This window comes from Heterocephalus glaber, unplaced genomic scaffold, assembly GCF_053883595.1.
Source record: "Heterocephalus glaber isolate CG9 unplaced genomic scaffold, H.glaber_assembly_v1.0 deba00001569, whole genome shotgun sequence".
Taxonomy (NCBI): domain Eukaryota; kingdom Metazoa; phylum Chordata; class Mammalia; order Rodentia; family Bathyergidae; genus Heterocephalus; species Heterocephalus glaber.
This window is the reverse complement of record NW_028258354.1, coordinates 1,481,525-1,501,079: the sequence shown is the minus strand read 5'-3', so window position 1 is coordinate 1,501,079 and position 19,555 is coordinate 1,481,525. Positions and strand designations below refer to the sequence as shown.

At 38.7% G+C, this 19,555-nt stretch overlaps 1 protein-coding gene and 1 pseudogene across 1 annotated transcript; one reads left to right on the top strand and one right to left on the bottom strand.

Annotated features, from left to right (window-relative positions):
• The first annotated feature begins 4,273 nt into the window (after positions 1–4,273).
• Positions 4,274–5,266, top strand: LOC106010754 (olfactory receptor 6C2). Its single transcript, XM_013078259.2, is given in 1 exon segment — positions 4,274–5,266. A coding segment is annotated over 1 exon segment (993 nt).
• A 4,313-nt stretch (positions 5,267–9,579) lies between these two features.
• LOC101723669 (protein AATF pseudogene) lies at positions 9,580–11,928 on the bottom strand (annotated as a pseudogene).
• Between the last annotated feature and the right edge of the window lie 7,627 nt (positions 11,929–19,555).

Genomic DNA, 19,555 nt, shown 5'->3' with positions numbered 1-19,555 from the left:
ACATCAGAAAAAGAGTGAGTGCAAATGAATAATCTAATCTTGAGCCTCAACTCCTAGAGAAAGAAGAGGAAGTTAAACTCATAACTCATGCAAGGAAGAAAATTGTAAACATCAGAGAAAAATTAATGCAATTGAGACTAAGAAAACAACACAATGAATCAATGAGTTGAAGACTTGGTGCTTTAAAAGATTCAATAAAATAGGAAAACTCTTGGCCAACTTCATTAAAAAAATGAAGGAAAGAAAAGGTCCAAGTCCATGTAATTAGGAATGAAAAGGGGAAAATTATAACGGATCCTGCAAAAATCCAGAAGATCATCAATACCTACCTTGAGAACTTGTACTCTAATAAGATGGAAAACCCAGAAGAAATGGACAGATTCCTAGATACATATGAATTACCAAGTTGAATCAAGAAGATGTAAAATTCTGAATAATTGTATATCAGTCAATGCAATTAAAGAAGTAAAAACAAAAACAAAAAAACTACTAACAAAGAAAAGCCCAGGTCTCTAGACTAATTCATCTTCCATATTGAAAATCCACTGCCATTGAACAACTCTTGATTTTGCTATCCCTTCAGTCTCTGGAAATCACTGCTCTAACTCTCTGCTTCTGAATATGACTATTTTAGGCATGTCATTTAAGTAGAATCATGCAGTCTTTGTCCTTATGTAACTGACTCATTTCACTTGGCTTACTGGGTTCCACATTCATCCATGTTGTCATATATTACAGGACTGTCATATATTCCAGTGTATACATAGTTCACATTTTCATTGAGTCCATTTATCTGTTAATAGACATTTAAGTAACTTCTATATCTTGGCTATTGTGGATTACACTGTAATGAACATGGGAATGCAGATATTTCTTGATATACTTATTTCTATTCTTTTGGATATATGTATATCCAGAAGTGGATTTGTAGATGATATATTCATTCTATTGTAATTTTGGGTAGAAATCTTATATTGTTTTCTATAGTGAGTGCACCAGTTTACATTCCCACTGCACAAGGTTTCCATTGTCTACTTGGTCACCTAAATTTAAATTTTTTCTTTTTTGGTACTGGGGATCGAACTCAGGACCTTGCACTTGTGAGGCAGGTGCTGGAACAACTGAGCTAAGTCCCCGACCCCTCTTTTTTTTTGGTAAACTTAAATTTTTTGATGTTGTTCTTAGCCACTCTAATATGTTTAAGTTGATGTCTCATAGTTTTCATTTGGATTTTACTGATGATTAATGATGTTGAGCACCTTTGTACATCCTGTTGGACATTTTTTTTTTTTTACTGGGGATTGAACTTGGGGCATTGCACTTGCGAGGCAGGCAGTGGAACCACTGAACTAAATCCCAGGTCCCCGTTGGACATATTTATGGCTTCTTGGGGAAAATGTCTATTCAAGTGTTTTGTCCTTTAAAATTGGATTACTTGATGTTCATGTTGTTGTTTCGTTTTTTAGTTATGAGTTCCTTATGCATTTTTAAAATCAACACTTTTTCAGACATATGGTCTGCAAATATTTTCTCCTGTTCCATAGACTGGAGAAGCATTGGTGGTTCAGTGGTAGAATTCTCGCCTGGCATAGACTGGAATAACTCTGAGAATTATTAATCAGTGTTCATTTCTTCATTTTAGATAATATAACTATCACATCCATTTTATAATGTTACTTATTAGTAAGTTGAATAGTCAAAAATTGTTTTTTGTTTTTTGTTTTATTTTTGGTACTGGGGCTCAAACTAGGGTCCTTGCGTTTGCAAGGCAGGAGGTGAAACCACTGAGCTAAATCCCCGGCTCCAAAATTATTTTTTGATTTTTTTCTAATTCTAAACATCCTAAATTTTCACTCTAACAAAGATTTGTAACCATGATCCCACTTCCTGGAGAGAGTAGGATCACCAGAAAAGAGTTTATTAAAAAACTTTGAACTCAATGACCAGAGTAGAGCTAAATAGTATAACTTTCTGTTGGTATATAGAGCTCTTTGCTTTGCTTTTTTGGCTAAATTTACTGACAACTTATATATGCCATATATAAGGGAATTAAAAGGTATATTGTGCAAATTAATTTTAGTTTTTAACTTGACTGGAGATTCCTGGAGAGAAGATTGGATCATGGAAGTCCTGTACTCATTATTGAATGAATCCACTGACGTTCAAAGCTAAATATGCTCTTAGAAGGTGGGGCCCAAGGGGAGATGGTCACTATAGATGACTGTTGGAGTGTGTATATTTCACAAGTGTGCTTTCTGACCCAATCTGCTTCTGGATACTATGAGGTGAGCAGCATTTCTTTGCCAAGTGCTTCCAATGGTATTTTTGCTTTGGAGCCAGCTAGCCGTGGGCTGAGCACTTTGAAACCATAAGACAAATAAATCTCTCCTTTTAATATTGTGGGTGTCACATATTTTCTCCAATGATAGAAATGCTAATACATATATTAAATAAGTCTCTACATTGGAAAGTTGACAAAATCATACAGAAGAAATATGATTACAATGCATAGCATAACACAATGTGATATATTCCAAGGCAAGGTAAGCAACAGATACTTTGAGAGAAGACAATAGAATCATTTCACATTTTTTTAGGTGGGTAAATGAAGATTTTCTTGAAGAACTGACAGCTAAGTGGAATCCTGAAGGACTAATAGGCATTACAAAAGATTAGCTTGTGCAGAGGAAAGAGAAGGTAGGAATATGAAGAACTGTAAGTGATCAATGTTAGTGCAACTGAAAATACTCAAGGAGAAAGGGAAGAAAAGGCCCTGTGCTGAAGTGGAAAAATCAAAGAAGGTACTTTTCCATAAATAGCCTTGTAGGTCATACAAAAGAGATTAATCTATGTCAAAAAATAGCACCAGAAAAAGGTAAATATTGGAGATATTTAACTTGTGATCCATAGACTATCCAAGATTTTGGCTGCTGCCCAAGGCTCTCAAAAAAACCTCTGCAGGTACCAAGAAATGACCTCTATGGTTATCAATATGTGGTTATAGGGAGTAGATCTGGTCTTTGAGGAACATCACAAATTAAAAATAAGGAGATTAAGTGTAATCACCCACAGAGAATATGGATTAAAGAGAGTAACAAAGAGAAAACAAGAAGATGTGTGAAGTTAGAAAATTGGAGGACACTAATATTTCACATATTAATAGATAATAAAGAAGGCAAAAAGCAAGACACTAAAAAATAAAAATTAACACTAGGAGGAAAATCTCATATGTGGAATCTAAAAAATGATTAAAAAGAGACAATAAAAATGTAGAAGGGCAACTATTAGAGAATGAAGATGAGGATAAGTGGGAGGGGACAGAAAAGGGAAAAGGTTATGAGATGGTAAAAATGATCAAAGTAATATGTGGATGTACAAATATGTCAAATGAAACTCACTATTTGGTACAACTAATAAGCATTAATTTTAAAAACTCACGTAAGAAACATGACCTAGAAGACTGCATTTAGTAATATTAAATGAAGATTTCTTCTCGGGCTTTGAGAGAAAAATTGGTCATAATAAAATAAATGAACATAATGACATATGACAAGGGTATGAAAATCTTCCTTTTGTAAATATCTTGAACATTATCTTTTTTCACATTGTAGATAGTTGTGCATCAAACCATGCATAAATACTATGGTTTTTACAAACAAGGGACATTGTTGTTGTCATTGTTCTTTGTTTATTTTCCAACAGAAATGCTTCTAACTTTAAAAACAATAATCAGATAGAAATAATGGAGAGAATTCATGTTCTTACTTACTTGGCTGTGTGTTATATGCAGTTTTGTCTTGGACAAAGTACATATAATGACCTATGAAGTGGCAACATCTTTCTATAAACCATTTGTAAATTCAATCCATATAATACATAACAACCAATTACATTTGTCAATTCAGAGGTCAAAAACTTATTTTTTAAAAAATTGGATTGTTTTAGAGGAACATGAAGCCTCAAGGAATTCTCCACTTCCCATGGATGTAGAATTCAGGAAAGCCATTGAAGTAGTGGCAATATTGATTCTGATGTAAAAGGAAAAAACAAATGAAAACTGACTTTGACTTTCATTTGAGCAGCTTTCTTTCTTTCTTTTTTTTTTTTGGTACTGGAGATTGAACTTGGGACCTTGTACTTGAAAGGCAGGCTGCAGAACCACTGAGCTAAATCCCTGGCCCTAGCAGCTTTCTTTCTATAGAATTTAAATATCTATCTCCTCATAAAAATCTTGATTTTTACAAGAGAGTGTTTTAAACATCAAAGGACAGTGATGAGAAACCATATGACAATAACAACTTTCATCATGCTGGGACTGACTGATGACCCACAACTACAAGTTCTGCTTTTTAATCTTTCTCTCACCTATGTGTTGAGTATAACTGGAAATCTTACTATTATCATTCTTACAGTGGTGGATCCTCACCTTAAAATTCCTATGTACCTTTTTCTCAGAAAATTTTCCTTCTTAGAAGTTTCATTTACCACTGTCTATATTACTAGATTCCTGTACAGTTTGTCAACTGAGAACAATATCATCACATACAATGCTTATGCATGTCAAATATTCTTTGTTATTCTCTTTGAAGCAACAGAATTCTTTCTCTTGGCAGCCATGTCCTATGATTGCTTTGCAGCCATCTGCAAACCTCTTCACTACATGACCATAATGAACAACAGAGTGTGTATCTTATTAGTTTTCTCTTGTTGGGTATCTGGCTGGATGATTATAGTCCCAGCCCTTAGCTTGGGCCTCCAGCTTGAATTCTGTGACTCCAACACTGTTGATCATTTTAAGTGTGATGCAAGTCCCCTCCTAAAGACCTCATGCTCAGACACATGGGTAATTGAACAGATGATTATCCTTGTAGCAGTTTTTGCACTAATTATTACATTATTCTGTGTGATTCTGTCATACATACACATCATCAAGACAATAGTGAGATTCCCTTCTGCACAGCAAAGGAAAGAGGCCTTTTCCACCTGCTCCTCCCACATGATTATGGTTTCCATGATATATGGCAGCTGCACAGTCATCTACATTAAGCCATCAGCAAAGGAAGAGGTGACCATAAATAAAGGAGTTTCAGTTCTCATGACTTCTGTTGCACCCTTTTAAAATCCCTTCATTTGCACCTTGAGGAATAAGCAAGTGAAACAAGCTTTCAGTCACTCTATCAAAAAAGATCATACTTCTTTCAAAGAAGCAGAAATTTTGATCAAAGAAAATTTGTACACCTACTTAACTGGAGCTTCTAATTTATGACTTTTTTTCCTTTGTACAATTATTTCATATTAACTTCAATGATGTTTAGTATTTTATAGAGATCTCACTTTTATCAAACTTTCTGTTCTACCAAACCAAACTCTTGGTATTTTCTGCCATAAAAATATATTTCCAAGAAATTAAAGTTTTCTTCATTTTACTTATTGCTGTAGAGAAGAAAGAAAAATTGATAAATTATAGATGGTTGCAATTATGTGGAAATAGTGTTAATTTTTTTCTGTAAAACAGTTATCAAAACTAATATTATAGAAGCTTCAGGCAGAGGCCCACCATACCATCAGTAAGTGTGAGCAGATTCCAGGGAACAGCTGTGTGGAGCAGAGCAGCCCAGCTGCAGGTGGATCCCATTGAGGACTCTGCCCCAAACCCAGAGGCTTGGGCACACTCACCCAAGCCAAAGGCCTGCCCAGAAAAGAACTGCATAGCACACAAGCTTCAGCCAGCCTGCCATAACATCGGGCCACAGCCAAAGGTCTGCCTGTAAAAGAGCTACACAGATGTGCAAGCAACAGCCAGAGGCTCACCATGATACCATTGATAAGTGCATGAAGACCCTAGCCAGAAGCCTGTGCAGACAACAGGAACTGGAGTGCACAGCCCCCAGCCAAAGGCCTTCCCAGACAACAGCTACATAGGGGCCCTGGTGAGAGGCACACCTAGATACCATCCCAAGTGCGCACAGGTCCCAGCCAGAATCCTGTCCAGACAACAGGTCAGCTCAGGAATCCAGAAGGCCACCACTCTAAACCCAGGATTTGGTGTACTGGTGACCAGCAGAGTAAAGGCTGCTTAGTGGCTTGCTGAGAATTGAAGCCCACTGGGTGAGCAAAAAGTCACTTCAACAAAGGCACAGTAGGCTACATCTGTTGAAATGAGAAGACATGTAAATATGTCTCAAAACCAGACTTCCAGATCACCTAAGGCAAACCCAAAGGGCAATGAGATGGAACAATCTGATACACAACCTCCTGGACTCCATGAACTGGCAATGAAACAGGACCTGGAAAAAATGAAATCAGAAATAATTTTTCAAATAACAGCAGAAATTGTGCCCATAGTACAAGATATGATTGATGAATCTAGAGCTGATATGGATAAAAAAATAGAGGCACTGAGGAACATGATAGAATTCCAACATAGGAAACAAATGGAATCCATAAGAGAGATGCAAACAGATTTCCAGGAGATTAAAAATGCCATTGAAAGTCTATGCAGCAGAATGAGCCAATGAAAGGACAGAATTTCAGACATAGAAGATAGGATTGAAATTAGTGACCAGGAAAAGAAAAACTTCTTAAAAATAGTAAGGGACCATGGGAAATCAATCCAGCAGCTGCTAGACAATGCAAAGAAGAATAACATAAGACTGATCAGAGTCAATGAAGAAACAGGAGAGAGTGCAGATGACATAAAACTATTCATAGAAGTAATGGCAGAAAACTTCATAAATAGAGGAAAAGAACTTAACATACAGATAAGTGGGGCATATAGGACTCCAACTATCCTTGATCAAAAAAAATCTACACATAGGCATATAATTGTTAAGATTCCAGAAACACAACAAAACAAAATTCTACAAGCAGTTAAAGAAAAGAAACAAATCACATACAAAGGAAAGCCCATCAGAATCACAGCAGACTTCTCAACACAAACCCACAAGGCAAGAAGAGCATGGAGTGATGTATTTCAAGTCCTAAAGGAAAACAGCCTCCAACCTAGATTGATGTACCCTGAAAAACTATCTTTCAAAATTGATGGAGAAATAAGATACTTTCATGACAATGAGCACCTTAGGAACTTCATGAATGCCAAACCAGCACTCCAAAACTTTTTAAGCAATATCCTAGGAAAAGACAATGAACATCACAACCTCAGGTAGCTCAACAGAGTGAATCCATCATGCACGACAAGAAATTAAATGCAAAGGGGGAAAAATCCAACAAAAAGAAAAAACCATGACAAGGATAAGTCAATATGTATCAGTTATAACCATCAATGTTAATTGTCTCAATTTACCAATCAAAAGAAATAGACTGACAGAATGGGTCAAGAAGCAAGATCCAACAATATGCCGCATACAAGAAACACACTTAACTCAAAAAGAAACTCATAGACTGAAAGTTAAAGGGTTGAAAAAAATACTCCATGCGACAGGAACCTGAAAGAAAAGCAGGAGTAGCTATCCTCTTTGCAGATCAAGTGGATTTCAAACCAACACTGATTAAGAGAGACAAAGAAGGACACTACATCCTTGTAAAGGGAATAATCCAACAGAAGGAGATTACAATCATAAATATCTATGCATCAAACGCTAGTGCACCCAACTATATAAAACAAATACTAATGGAGATGAAAAGTCATATATGCACTAATACAATAGTAGTGGGGCACCTCAATACCCCACTGTCACAAATAGATAGATCAACTAAACAAAAAATAAGTAATGAAATACTGGAACTCAATCAAACTCTTGAACAAATGAACTTTAACAGATGTTTACAGAGTGTTCCACCCCACAAAATCAGAATACACATTCTTTTCAGTTGCACATGTAATCTCATCATTCTGGGAGCCTGAAACAGGATGATCACAAGTTTCAGAACAGACAGAAAACTTAGTAACTTAGCTTAGAGATCCTATGTAAATTTTTTTACAAAAGGTTGGGGGAGGCTGGAGACTTAGTTCAGAGCAAGGACCCTCAGTTCAATACCTAGTACCATTCAAAATTTTTTTTAAAAAATAAATTATGTAATTAGTTTGCTCTCAAGGAGGGAGAATCCAACTCACTCCTCCTCAGTTGCAGGCTCTGCATACTGATCTTCTAGAAAGAAGGAAGGAGAAGAGCACAGAAGAACCATTGACCAAGACCACCTCAGCCAGCGACCAAGGACAACAGCTGAGGTAAGTCATGCTGATGGTTCACACCTTTGATGTGATGTAGTGAAAGCAGCACAGGCTGCCTACCCAAAATGCATATTCCCAGGATAATCATGCAAATAACACCAGACAGACTCCAATAGAAGAGCATCCCATGAAATAAATACCTGTCAGTGCTCCTCAAAACCAACAATGTCATTAAAGCAAAGCAGGTCTGAGAAACAAAGGAGACATGACAGCTAAATATATGATACTGTTCAGGGTTCTGGAATAGAAAAAGGACATTAAGTTAAAAAAACTAAGAAAAACTGAATCAAATATGAACTTTAGGTAATCATTGAGTATCAGTGTTTGTTCACCAGTTGTGACAAAGGTGCCACACTAATTTAAGGTGTTACTATCTTAGGAAGTTTTCTGTAAATGTATAAGAATTATAAAATAAAATGTTATTCCTCAAAAGTTTTATATATTGGGCTGGGGATGTAGCTCAGTGATACAGTCCTCACTTTGTGTCCATGAGGTCCTAGGTTCAGTTCCCAACACCACATACACACAACAAGGTTTATTGACTTGAAAATGAATTTGGAGTGTATTACAAAGTGAAAAAAAACAAGTACAAACATTATATTTTTCTATATAAAATTTGTATCCTGATAAACAGATGATAGATAAATGGTATATAGATATTCATGTATTAGCAATGAGGCTGTAAGAGGAATGGATTTTGGGTATTAGTTATGCTGTTTTTGTTCTTTTGTTTTCTAATATACTTTGGATCCATAAATAATACAATAGATAAAAATGCTATATAAAACATTAGAATAGAATGATGAATTTACCTTAAATTATTTTGATGGTCTTAATAACTAATTTATTTTCAACCAACTATGCCTACCTTATGTATTTGAGACTATTTTTATCTGTAGTCTTATTTTCTAAGCTGGTCAGTAGCGAGCATTTCCAATCCTCACTGCACATTTTCAAATGCACACCTGGTAGAAAAGCTGCCAGCCAAGCATGGAGTGATGGGTACTTAGGTTGTTTCCAGCTTATGATGTTTAACACTTTTGTAATTTCCATTTTAAATGAAATATAAATAAGAATGGGTATGGTTGATTCTAAAATATAGACCAAAATGGCAAGTGTTTTGGTTTTGGGTTTGGATTCAGTTTGGGTGGGGGTTGTATGTTTGATTATTTTATTTGTTTGGGAGGATTTTGCAGGGCGTTTATTTGTTTTTCATATGTGTATTTGTTGTTGGGTTTTATTTTGCCTCTAAAATCCTGCACAATTCCACAACAGCACAATTTTGCGATTTGTGCAAATGGAATCATGTCATCCTGTGTAGTGAATCACTGAATTACCATGTTCAAGGTCATACTCTTTTCTCTCTTTTTTGGCAGGGACAGTACTCTTTATTTGTGATGGGTAAAGGAGGTGGCAGTGTTGGCACACGTACTAGGCACTGATGTCCCTGTCAGGTCAGGGCTGCCTCTGTCAGGTCTGGTCGGGATGGTATCAGAGTCCTGCAGCAGGGGAACAGGCAACGTCACTCCCCCAGGGCTTGTGGCAGGAGGGTTGAGCTGCCCAAGAAAAGATCGATACAACACTGTCCTGGCAACATCATTCATTGTAGTGTGGTCAGTAGGTGCCATGAAGCTCAGGAGCTTGCTAAGGACATGAAACTGAAGTTTCCTTCCTCTGCTGGCTTTCCTATCTACTTTCTTGTGGATTTTGCTTCACAGCTTCTGGATTGCAAGCCACTGCCTTCCCATGGCCACCTGATCATTGGGATCCAAGGACCTGGATCTTCTGTTCTATGTGTTCTCAAAGGAGCTGACAGTAAAAGTCATCATCATCAAAGATTTCTTCATCCAAGTCTTTCAAGTGAGCATTGGCAGGGACTTGTGGAAGGATCTCTGTTTCTCCTGACAAACTCTCTGGGACAAGGGGAGCTTCTGGTTCAGGTTTGCCAAGAACTCGCTAGACAGAGCACTAGGTCTGTGTCCTTCAAAGTCATCTTTCTTTGTCCATAAAAATGTGATCAATCTGAGTCAAGATTGAGCACTCAAAGGCACAGAAACCCTTGCCCAGCTTTCCAGAAGCCAGTTTGCTTTTATTGTGCCACTTCTGCAGCATGCGGTTCCTGTAGATGGTAAAGTCGGCAAAGCACTTTGCCATGAAGCTAGGGTAGGCATCCAACTCCAGCTTCCTCTTTGGCAGTGCCCTCCTCTTCTTTTTGTCCACTGGATCATCATCTTCACTAGAAATCTCCTCACTTTCCTCTTTTGGCTTTGTTGCATCTACTAGATATCCAAAACAGCTCTTTCTGAAGATTTACCAATGCCCTCAACAATGTTTTAAGTGACTTGTGACTGTTTTTCAGGGCACTGACAAATTCTGGGCCACCTTTGTCCTTGAAAACAGGGAAAACATCCAGTTGAGGCAGCTGATTGGTGATCAACAGAGATTTTTTGTAGTTTGATCCTTCCTTCCAAGAGCTGGTCCCACAGTGCTATCTGGTTCTTCACAGCTTTTCCCTTCTCCACTTGCTCAGAAACCTTGGTGCTGAAGAAGGTCATCACCACACTGTCATCTTTGCTGTGGCTGTCTCCAGCCCTGTCTTCCTCACTCTCAGCCTCCAGGTCTTCCTCATCATCCCCTTCTTCCATGCCACTTTCTTCCTCTCTGTCTTCCTCCTCACTGCTCCCAAGGTCATCCATTCCCTCAGTCGCTGTTGCTCTGGAACCTAAAGCCTGGTGTGCTTGGAGAGCAGCTTCCACCCTTCTTCTAGGCCGCACTGCTCCCCTCATCATCATCGGCGTCCTGTTCCTCAGCAGCACTCAGGTCATTGTCATCAGATTCTTCTTGTCCCAGGGCTTCTGAATCTCCATCTCCAGATCCTTCCTCATCAGATATTCCCTGGTCAGACAAAGCTGGAAGAGTCTGCTCCCAGTGGTCTTCCTTCCAAGCTTTTCTAGAGGTGGTCTTGCTAGAATACCTCTTGTCTGTGTCCAAAAGGGAGGTGGATGCCAGTTTTCTAATGCTACCACTGCCAGGAAATCACCTTTCCCATCTTTCCCTTCATCAAACCTGTCAATCACTCTGTCAGCTGTAGCCTCCTCTGGGTTGGTCTCAGGATCCACCTTGAACAGTCTCAGGTTCAAGAATTGCTCCAGCTGCAGGGCCAAAGGCTGCGGCCATTCATCTTCACCAGGTCCCGGTCGGCACTGTGCATGTGAACATGAGGCCCAAGTCCCTGCCCAGACACTTGCTCCCAGCCTGTGCTCCTAGCCTGACACTGTGCCTCACAATAGCCAGGGAGAGCACCAAGCTGCACGCTCATTGTCCTACCTTAAACAAGATCATACTCTTTTCTTTTTTCTTTGGTACCAGGGATCAAACTCGGGTCCTTGCATTTGCGCAGCAGGCTGCAAAACCACTGAGCTAAATCCCTGGCCCAAATCATACTCTTTTCTAAAGCTTGTAAAAGGAAAGGACATAGAAGACCTCCTACATATGGAAACAGTTCAATATTTTTTCCCCCAAGATCACTCAGTGAGTTAAGGGTACAGCTAAGACCAGTAAAAATATGCATCATGTGTAGGTTGGCCATGTAACCCTTAATCTTCATTCAAAGAGGTTTAAATACTGCCATTCTGCAGATGAGGAAACTGCTGTGATGGAGATAAAGTATCTTGTCCCAGGTCACAATGTCTGACCGCAGCAGAGCCAGAATTGAAAGTCAGTCCATCTGCCCTCATGGCCAGTGTAATTGAACACTGTAAATAAAAACAGCCTCCAAATAAAACAGCCACCCCACATGCCTCTGTTATTTGTCTAGACCTGGGTCACAGAAAAAACATTGTCTTGGAGGCATCTGTTCTACCCACATTGTGATACAAAAGAGGAAATAGCAGAAACAGTGGTGGAGAGGAATTATATTTCTCCAGGCCTTAGTAGTCATGGTGCTGCATCTATGCCTCCAGACTCCTGGTCTACTGCTTTCTCTAAGACCTGTTCCACCTACCCATCTGGTACAACTCTGCATGCAGATGTGTGCCTTGTGTGTGCACATGTGTCAATCTATATGTGTGAACATGTGTGTGTGAGTGCAAAGGGGCATCTAACCATAGGAAGAAGATCCAAGAATGCTCATGGCAATCCAGTACAGCAGCTGCTCCAATCAGCACTTGTCTTATACAGAGCTTGAGGTCAGAGACAGTGAGCAAAGTGTAGGAGACAGAAGGGATCATAAGTGGTGTAGGGCACCACAACCAGGGCCCTGAGGGTCTGAGGGTGCTTTAGTGGGTACAAGATCCTAGCACCATACTTCCTGATGACCAGTGTACAAGGTGCAGAGGGCCAAATGTGGCCAGCAGAGGATCATATGTCCCAGAAATAGAGTTCAAGCCACAAGTCCCACCTTCCCCAGGACAGAGGCTGGTCCATGCTTCTGCCTTAGCAGCAGATCTCAATGTTGTACACGCAGTCCTGGTGGAGGAGCAAGGACAGTGTTGTAGAAGTAAATAGGATGCAAGGCACAGCACCGCCAGGACAGAAGAAAGCATGGCCAGAGTCATGCAGAACTTTTCTCATGCCCCTGAGGCATGAGTGTGTGAGTCTCGTTGAGCCTCTGCCATAGCAGCTAAGGGCAAGGAGTGAGGCAGCACAGGACAAAGGCCAGCAGTGCTGTGCAAGTGTCCAGCCAGGTACTGGAGAGTTCTGCTCACCCTAAGGAGTGTTTCCAGGCAGGTACATTACACGTGGGGTCCTGCAGTGTCTGGGGTGGTGTTGGTGGAGGGGGATGGGGGAAGCAAGTAAAGGAAAGATAAACTGAATGAACTGTGGAAATGAGAGAAGGGACAAGTGGCTGCTGGCCAACCCATAGAGACATTAGGATAAAACTGGCCTCAAATACTATCTGAGGACTTCTCTAAAGATGATGAGAAAACACATGAAGTTTATTTCAGGGAAAGTTATTTACTCTAAGACCATAACTTCTGGACATTCTTGTTTCAAGTTCTGTTGTTGTTTTATGGAGAATGGTTGAGCAAAAATCTCAATAGTGCAAAGAGCTGCTAAGAGAGAAAATGTGGAACGGGGACTGGCCTCTCTGGCCCCCTGAGACACCTTTTATTCTGCAAGTGTGACCAGTAGCTTGCATCATTAATACAGATGGAACTTAATAATTAACAAATTCTCCTCAAGGCTACTGGGTGAGTTTTAATTGATTCCCTGGGGTCAGCCAAGTCTCCCTATTTCCCTCAGGCCTGGTCCCAGCTTCACAGTCCCTGATTATTTGCTGCAAATGGGAACATCTCCATGCAACACACAGTAATTACAACTGAAAACATGTTACAATTAGTTTTGTCCCTCAACTACAAAAAGAAGAAGAAGATTTAGAAGGACAAAAAGTTTGCAGGCTAGCAGTGAGTAGAGCACTTGGGGAATTTTCCCCGCATTATCTCCTTTGATGGTCATGTCAACCCTAAAGCTAGGCCAAGCAGGTGTTAATTCTGCCAGGTTTTAGTGACAGAGAAGCCAAGCAGCCTAATGACTCTACAGCCCTTGGCCAACAAGGATGGAACTGGAATTTGAAACCTCAAGCAAAATCCATGCCTCTAAATGCAGTCAGTCTCTAACACACCACTCAGTTCTGCCCATCATGGGTGCCCCCTCTCCTGCAAGCTCTGTCCCCATATCAGCTAATTCTCTTAAATCCTCTCTCTTTCATTCCAACCCCAAGAGGCCTCAATGCACTACACAGCACCCAGAATCACTGACCTTCTCTAGGGGCCCCCTACTTTCTTGCACTGCCCTCTTGCTAATTTGCAAGGCTGTTGCAGCAAAAAAGAATGTACCCTGTGGGGAGGTCATTGGTCCCTACCATGAACCTCATTAGGCCCCTGTCACACCAAGCACAGTTCCACTCATTTATTTGCCTCCTTCTCCTCATTTCCTTCCTATAGCTAACGACTTACCTGGTATGTATATTTATTTATTCATGGGGCTGTTGCACAGCTTAAATAACATATCTTAACATAAAACACCACAATAAATCAAAGATGAATAATAGAAACAATGGAAATGAATAGAAACTAACTGAATTTTTAAAAAGAAAGGTACTATTGTAAAACTAACTCAAATTGAAACTGATAATTGTCTATCCTGAGACTTAGGCCCTTCCAAAGATTGAGCTCCATGTTTGGCTCAAAAGTGTTTAATAAACCAATGGCCAACACTTATTAAATGGGGAAAACCACAAACTTTTCTACTAAAATAAAAAACAAGACAGGATACTCACAATAGCCACTTCTGTTAACATAGCACTCAAAACATTAACCAGAACAGTCAGGCAAACCAAAGAAATAAAATGGACACATATATAGGAAAGAATAGTTAAATTATTACTATTTATGATGACATGATACTGAACATAGAATTCCACCAAAAAACTTAGAATTAATAACCCTTCTCAGCAATGCTACAAGATACAAAAACAACAAACAAAATCAATAGCATTCATATACAGAAATGAACTCCAGGAGAAAGAAATTAAGAAAATGATAACATTTACAATAGCATCAAGAAAAATTATACACACTCATATATCTATCTATCTATCTATCTATCTATCTATATATATGCAGAAAAATCTTTCAAAAAAATCCAACACCCATTCATGATAAAAAACCCTACCAAAAATTGGAATAAACAGTCTCTATCTCAACTTGTTGAAAGCCATCTATGAAAAACCAACAGCCAATATTATACTAAATGGTCAAAAACTGAAATCCTTCACTCTAAAATCAGGAACAAGACAAGGATGTCCACAATCACAACTCCTGTTCAATATAGTTTTGAAACATTAGTCAGCACAATTAGACAAGAGAAAGAAATAAAATAATAAAGATAGAATATGAAGAAGTTAAATTGTCATTATTTGCACATGACATGATACTCTATAGAGAAGAGCCCAAAAACTCCACCATAAGTCTTCTAGACTTAAAAACTAAATTTACTAGAGCAGATGGATACAAGGCCAACATACAAAAACCAATAGCTTTCCTGTACACAAACAACAGACTCACTGATAGAGAAAGTGCAGAAACAACTCTTTTGACAGTACCATCCAAGGCTACTAGCACAGAGGACTTGATGTGCCACCACTCCCAGCGCAGAAGAGGAGGCTTCCAGGCCAATGTACCACCCCTTGCAGTACAAAGGAGGTGAGACTTGTGGGCACTAGCAGCAACCCCCCCACCCCGTTGAAATGAGAAGACATGTAAACAAGCCTCAAAACCAGAGTTCCATATCACCTACAGCAACCCCAAAGGGAAACAAGATGGAACACTCTGATACACAACTACCTGGACTCCCTGAACTGGTAACAAAAGAGGATCTGGAAAAAATGAAATCAGAAATAATTTCTCAGATAAAAGCAGAGATTGTGCCCCTAGTACAAGACATGATTAATAAATCTAGAGAGGAGCTGAGGAACATGATGGAATACCAAAAAGGAAACAAATGGAACCCATAAAACAAATACAAACAGATTTCCAGGAGATTAAAAATGTCATTGAAAGCTTATGCAGCAGAATGAGCCAATGTGAGGACAGAATTTCAGACATAGAAGATAAGATTGCAATTAGTGACTAGAAAAAGAAAAATTGTTTTAAAAATAGTGAAGGACCATGAAAAATCAATCCAGCAGCTGTTAGACGATGCAAAGAAGAATAATATAAGACTGATCAGAGTCAATGAAGAAAGAGGAGAGGGTACAGATGACATAAAAAAATTGTTCACAGAAGTGATGACAGAAAACTTCCCAAGCAGGGGAAAAAAACTTGACAAACAGATAAGTGAGGCATATAGGACTCCAGCTAGCCTTAATAAAAAAAAATCTACACATAGGTATATAATTGTTAAGATTCCAGAAGCTAACACAAGAACAAAGTTCTACAAGTGGTTAGATAAAAGAAACAAATCACATACAAAGGAAAGACCATCAGAATCATAGCAGACTTCACAATGCAAACCCTCAAGGCAAGAAGAGCTTGGAATGACATATTCAAGCCCTAAAGGAAAACAGCCTCCAACCCAGATTGATGTACCCTGCAAAACTATCTTTCAAAATGGATGGAGAAATAAGATACTTTCATGAAAAAGAGCACCTTAGGAACTTCATGAATACCAAACCAGCACTCCAAATAATTTTAGACAATGTCCTAGGAAAAGAAAATGAAGATCACAATCCCAGGAAACCCTGCAAAATGAATCCATCTGACATGACAAGAAATTAAATGCAAAGGGGGAGAATCCAACAAAAAGAAAATGTCATGACAATAATAAGTCGATATGTATCACTTATAACCATCAATGTTAATGGTCTCAATTCACCAATCAAAAGAAATAGACTGGCAGAATGGGTCAAGAAGCAAGAAGCAACATGCTGCATACAAGAACACACTTAACTCAAAAAGAAACTCATAGTCTGAAAGTTAAAGGGTGGAAAACAATACTCCATGCAACAGGAACCTGAAAAAATACAGGAGTAGCTAGCCTCTTTGCAGAACAAGTGGATTTCAAACCAACACTGATTAAGAGAGTCCAAGAAGGACCCCATATCCTTGCAAAGGGAACAATCCAAGAGGAAGATGGCATTCATTAATATATATGCACCAAACACTAGCTCACCCAACTATACAAAACAAATACTAATGGACATGAAAAATCAAATAAGCACTAATACAATAGTAATGGGGGATGTCAATACCCCACTGTCACAAATAGATAGATCAACTAAATGAAAAATAAGTAATGAAATACTAGAACTCAATCAAACTCTTGAACAAATGAACTTAACAGATGTTTACAGGGTCTTCCACCCCACAAAATCAGAATACACATTCTTTTCAGCTGCACACGGGTTGTTCTCCAAAATAGACCACATACTCACACATAGAACATGTTTAAGTAAGTGCAAAGGAATTGAAGTTATCCCCTGTATATTATCAGACCATAGTGTGATGAAATTGGAGATCCATAGCAAAAGAAACTCAAAAAATTTCATAAACACATGGAAATTGAACAACACACTTCTGAATAACCAATGGGTCACAAAGGAAATTAAAGAAGAAATCAGACAGTTCCTTCAATTAAATGACAATGACAATACAACATATCAGAATCTATGGGACACAATGAAAGCAGTCTTATGAGGGAAATTCATAGCAGTGAATACGCATATTAGGAAAACAGAACGAGCCCAATTAAACTACCTGATGCTGAACCTCAAGCTTCTAGAGAAAGAAGAGCAGGACAACCCCAAAGCTCATACAAGGGAGGAAATTATAAAGATCAGAGGAGAAATCAAGGCAATGGAGACTAAGAGAACGATACAAAACATCAATGAAACCAAGAGTTGGTTCTTCAAAAGAATCAACCAAATTGACAAACCTTTAGCCAACCTTGTCAGAAAAAGGAAAGAAAAAGCCCAAATCCATGCAATTAGGAATGAAAAGGGTGAACTTACAACAGACCCAGCAGAAATCCAGAGGATCGTCAATACCTACTTCCAGAATCGATATGCCGATAAGATGGACAACACAGAAGAAATGGACAGATTCCTAGATACATATGAATTACCAAAGTTGAACAAAGAAGACCTAAAAATTCTGAACAACCCAATCTCAACCAATGAAATTGAAAAGGTAATTAAAAACTTATCAACTAAGAAAAGCCCAGGCCCTGATGGCTTCATTGCTGAATTCTACAAGACATTTAGAGAGGAACTGCTGCCACTACTGTTTAAACTCTTCAATGAAATTGAAAGGGAACCAATACTCCCAAATTCATACCTGGAAGCAAGCATCACCTTGATCCCCAAAGCAGAGAAAGACCCAACCGAAAAGGAGAACCATAGGCCAATCTCACTAATGAACATAGATACAAAAATCCTTAATAAGATACTGGCAACTAGAATGCAGAAGATCATCAAGAAGATCATACACCCTGATCAGGTGGTATTCATCCCAGGGATGCAGGGATGTTTCAACATAGGCAAATCAATCAATGTAATACACTGTATCAATAGAGCCAAGGACAAAAATCATATGATTCTCTCCATAGATGCAGAAAAAGCATTTGACAAAATCCAACATGCATTTATGATAAAAAAAACCCCTACAAATAATTGGAATAGGTGATCTCTACCTCAATCTGATAAAAGCCATCTATGAAAAACCAACAGCCAGTATCATACTAAATGGTCAAAAACTGAAATCCTTCACACTAAAATCAGCAACAAGACAAGGATGTCCACTATCACCACTCTTGTTCAATATAGTCCTGGAAACATTAGCCATGGCAATTAGACAAGAGAAAGAAATAAAAGGAATGAAGATGGGTAATGAAGAAGTCAAATTGTCATTATTTGCAGATGACATGATACTCTATATAGAAGACCCCAAGAACTCCACCAAAAGTCTTCTAGACTTAATAACCAAATTCAGTAGAGTAGCTGGACACAAGGTCAACACACAAAAATCAATAGCTTTCCTCTACACCAATGACAGACTCACTGAGACAGAAATAGGGCAAATAATTCCTTTCACAATAACATCCAAAAAACTGAATACCTAGGAATCAACCTAATGAAAGAAATCAAAGACCTCTTCTCTGAAAACTATAGCACTCTGAAAAGAGAAATTGAAGATGATATCAGAAAATGGACAGACATGCCCTGCTCCTGGGTAGGAAGGATTAATATAGTGAAAATGGCCATACTTCTAAAACTGCTATATACATTTAATGCAATTCCAATTGAGATCCCAGCAGCATACTTCAGGGACCTTGAGAAGACAATCCAAAAATTCATTTGGAACAAGAAGAGACCCAGAATAGCAAAAGCAATTCTAGGTAACAGAGACATAGCAGGGGGTATCACAATCCCCAACCTGAAACTATACTACAAAGCTACTCTGATAAAAACAGCATGGTACTGACAAAGAAACAGACCTGAGGACCAGTGGAACAGATTAGAAGATGCAGAAACAACACCAGACACACTCAGCCACCTCATCATCGATAAAGGAGCCAAACACCCTCACTGGAGGAAAGATAGCCTCTTTAATAAATGGTGCCGGAAAAATTGGGCTTCAACTTGCCAAAGATTAAAACTAGACCTGTATCTCTCACCATGCACTAAACTAAAATCAAAATGGATTAAAGATCTAAATATTAAAATAGAAACTCTGAACCAGTTGGAACAGAGGTTAGGTAGAACTCTTGAAGACATTGGTGTAGGAAAAGATTTTATGAACAAAACCTCAGCTGCCCGTAAGCTAGCACAAACAATCAACAAGTGGGATCTCTTCTTATTCAAAA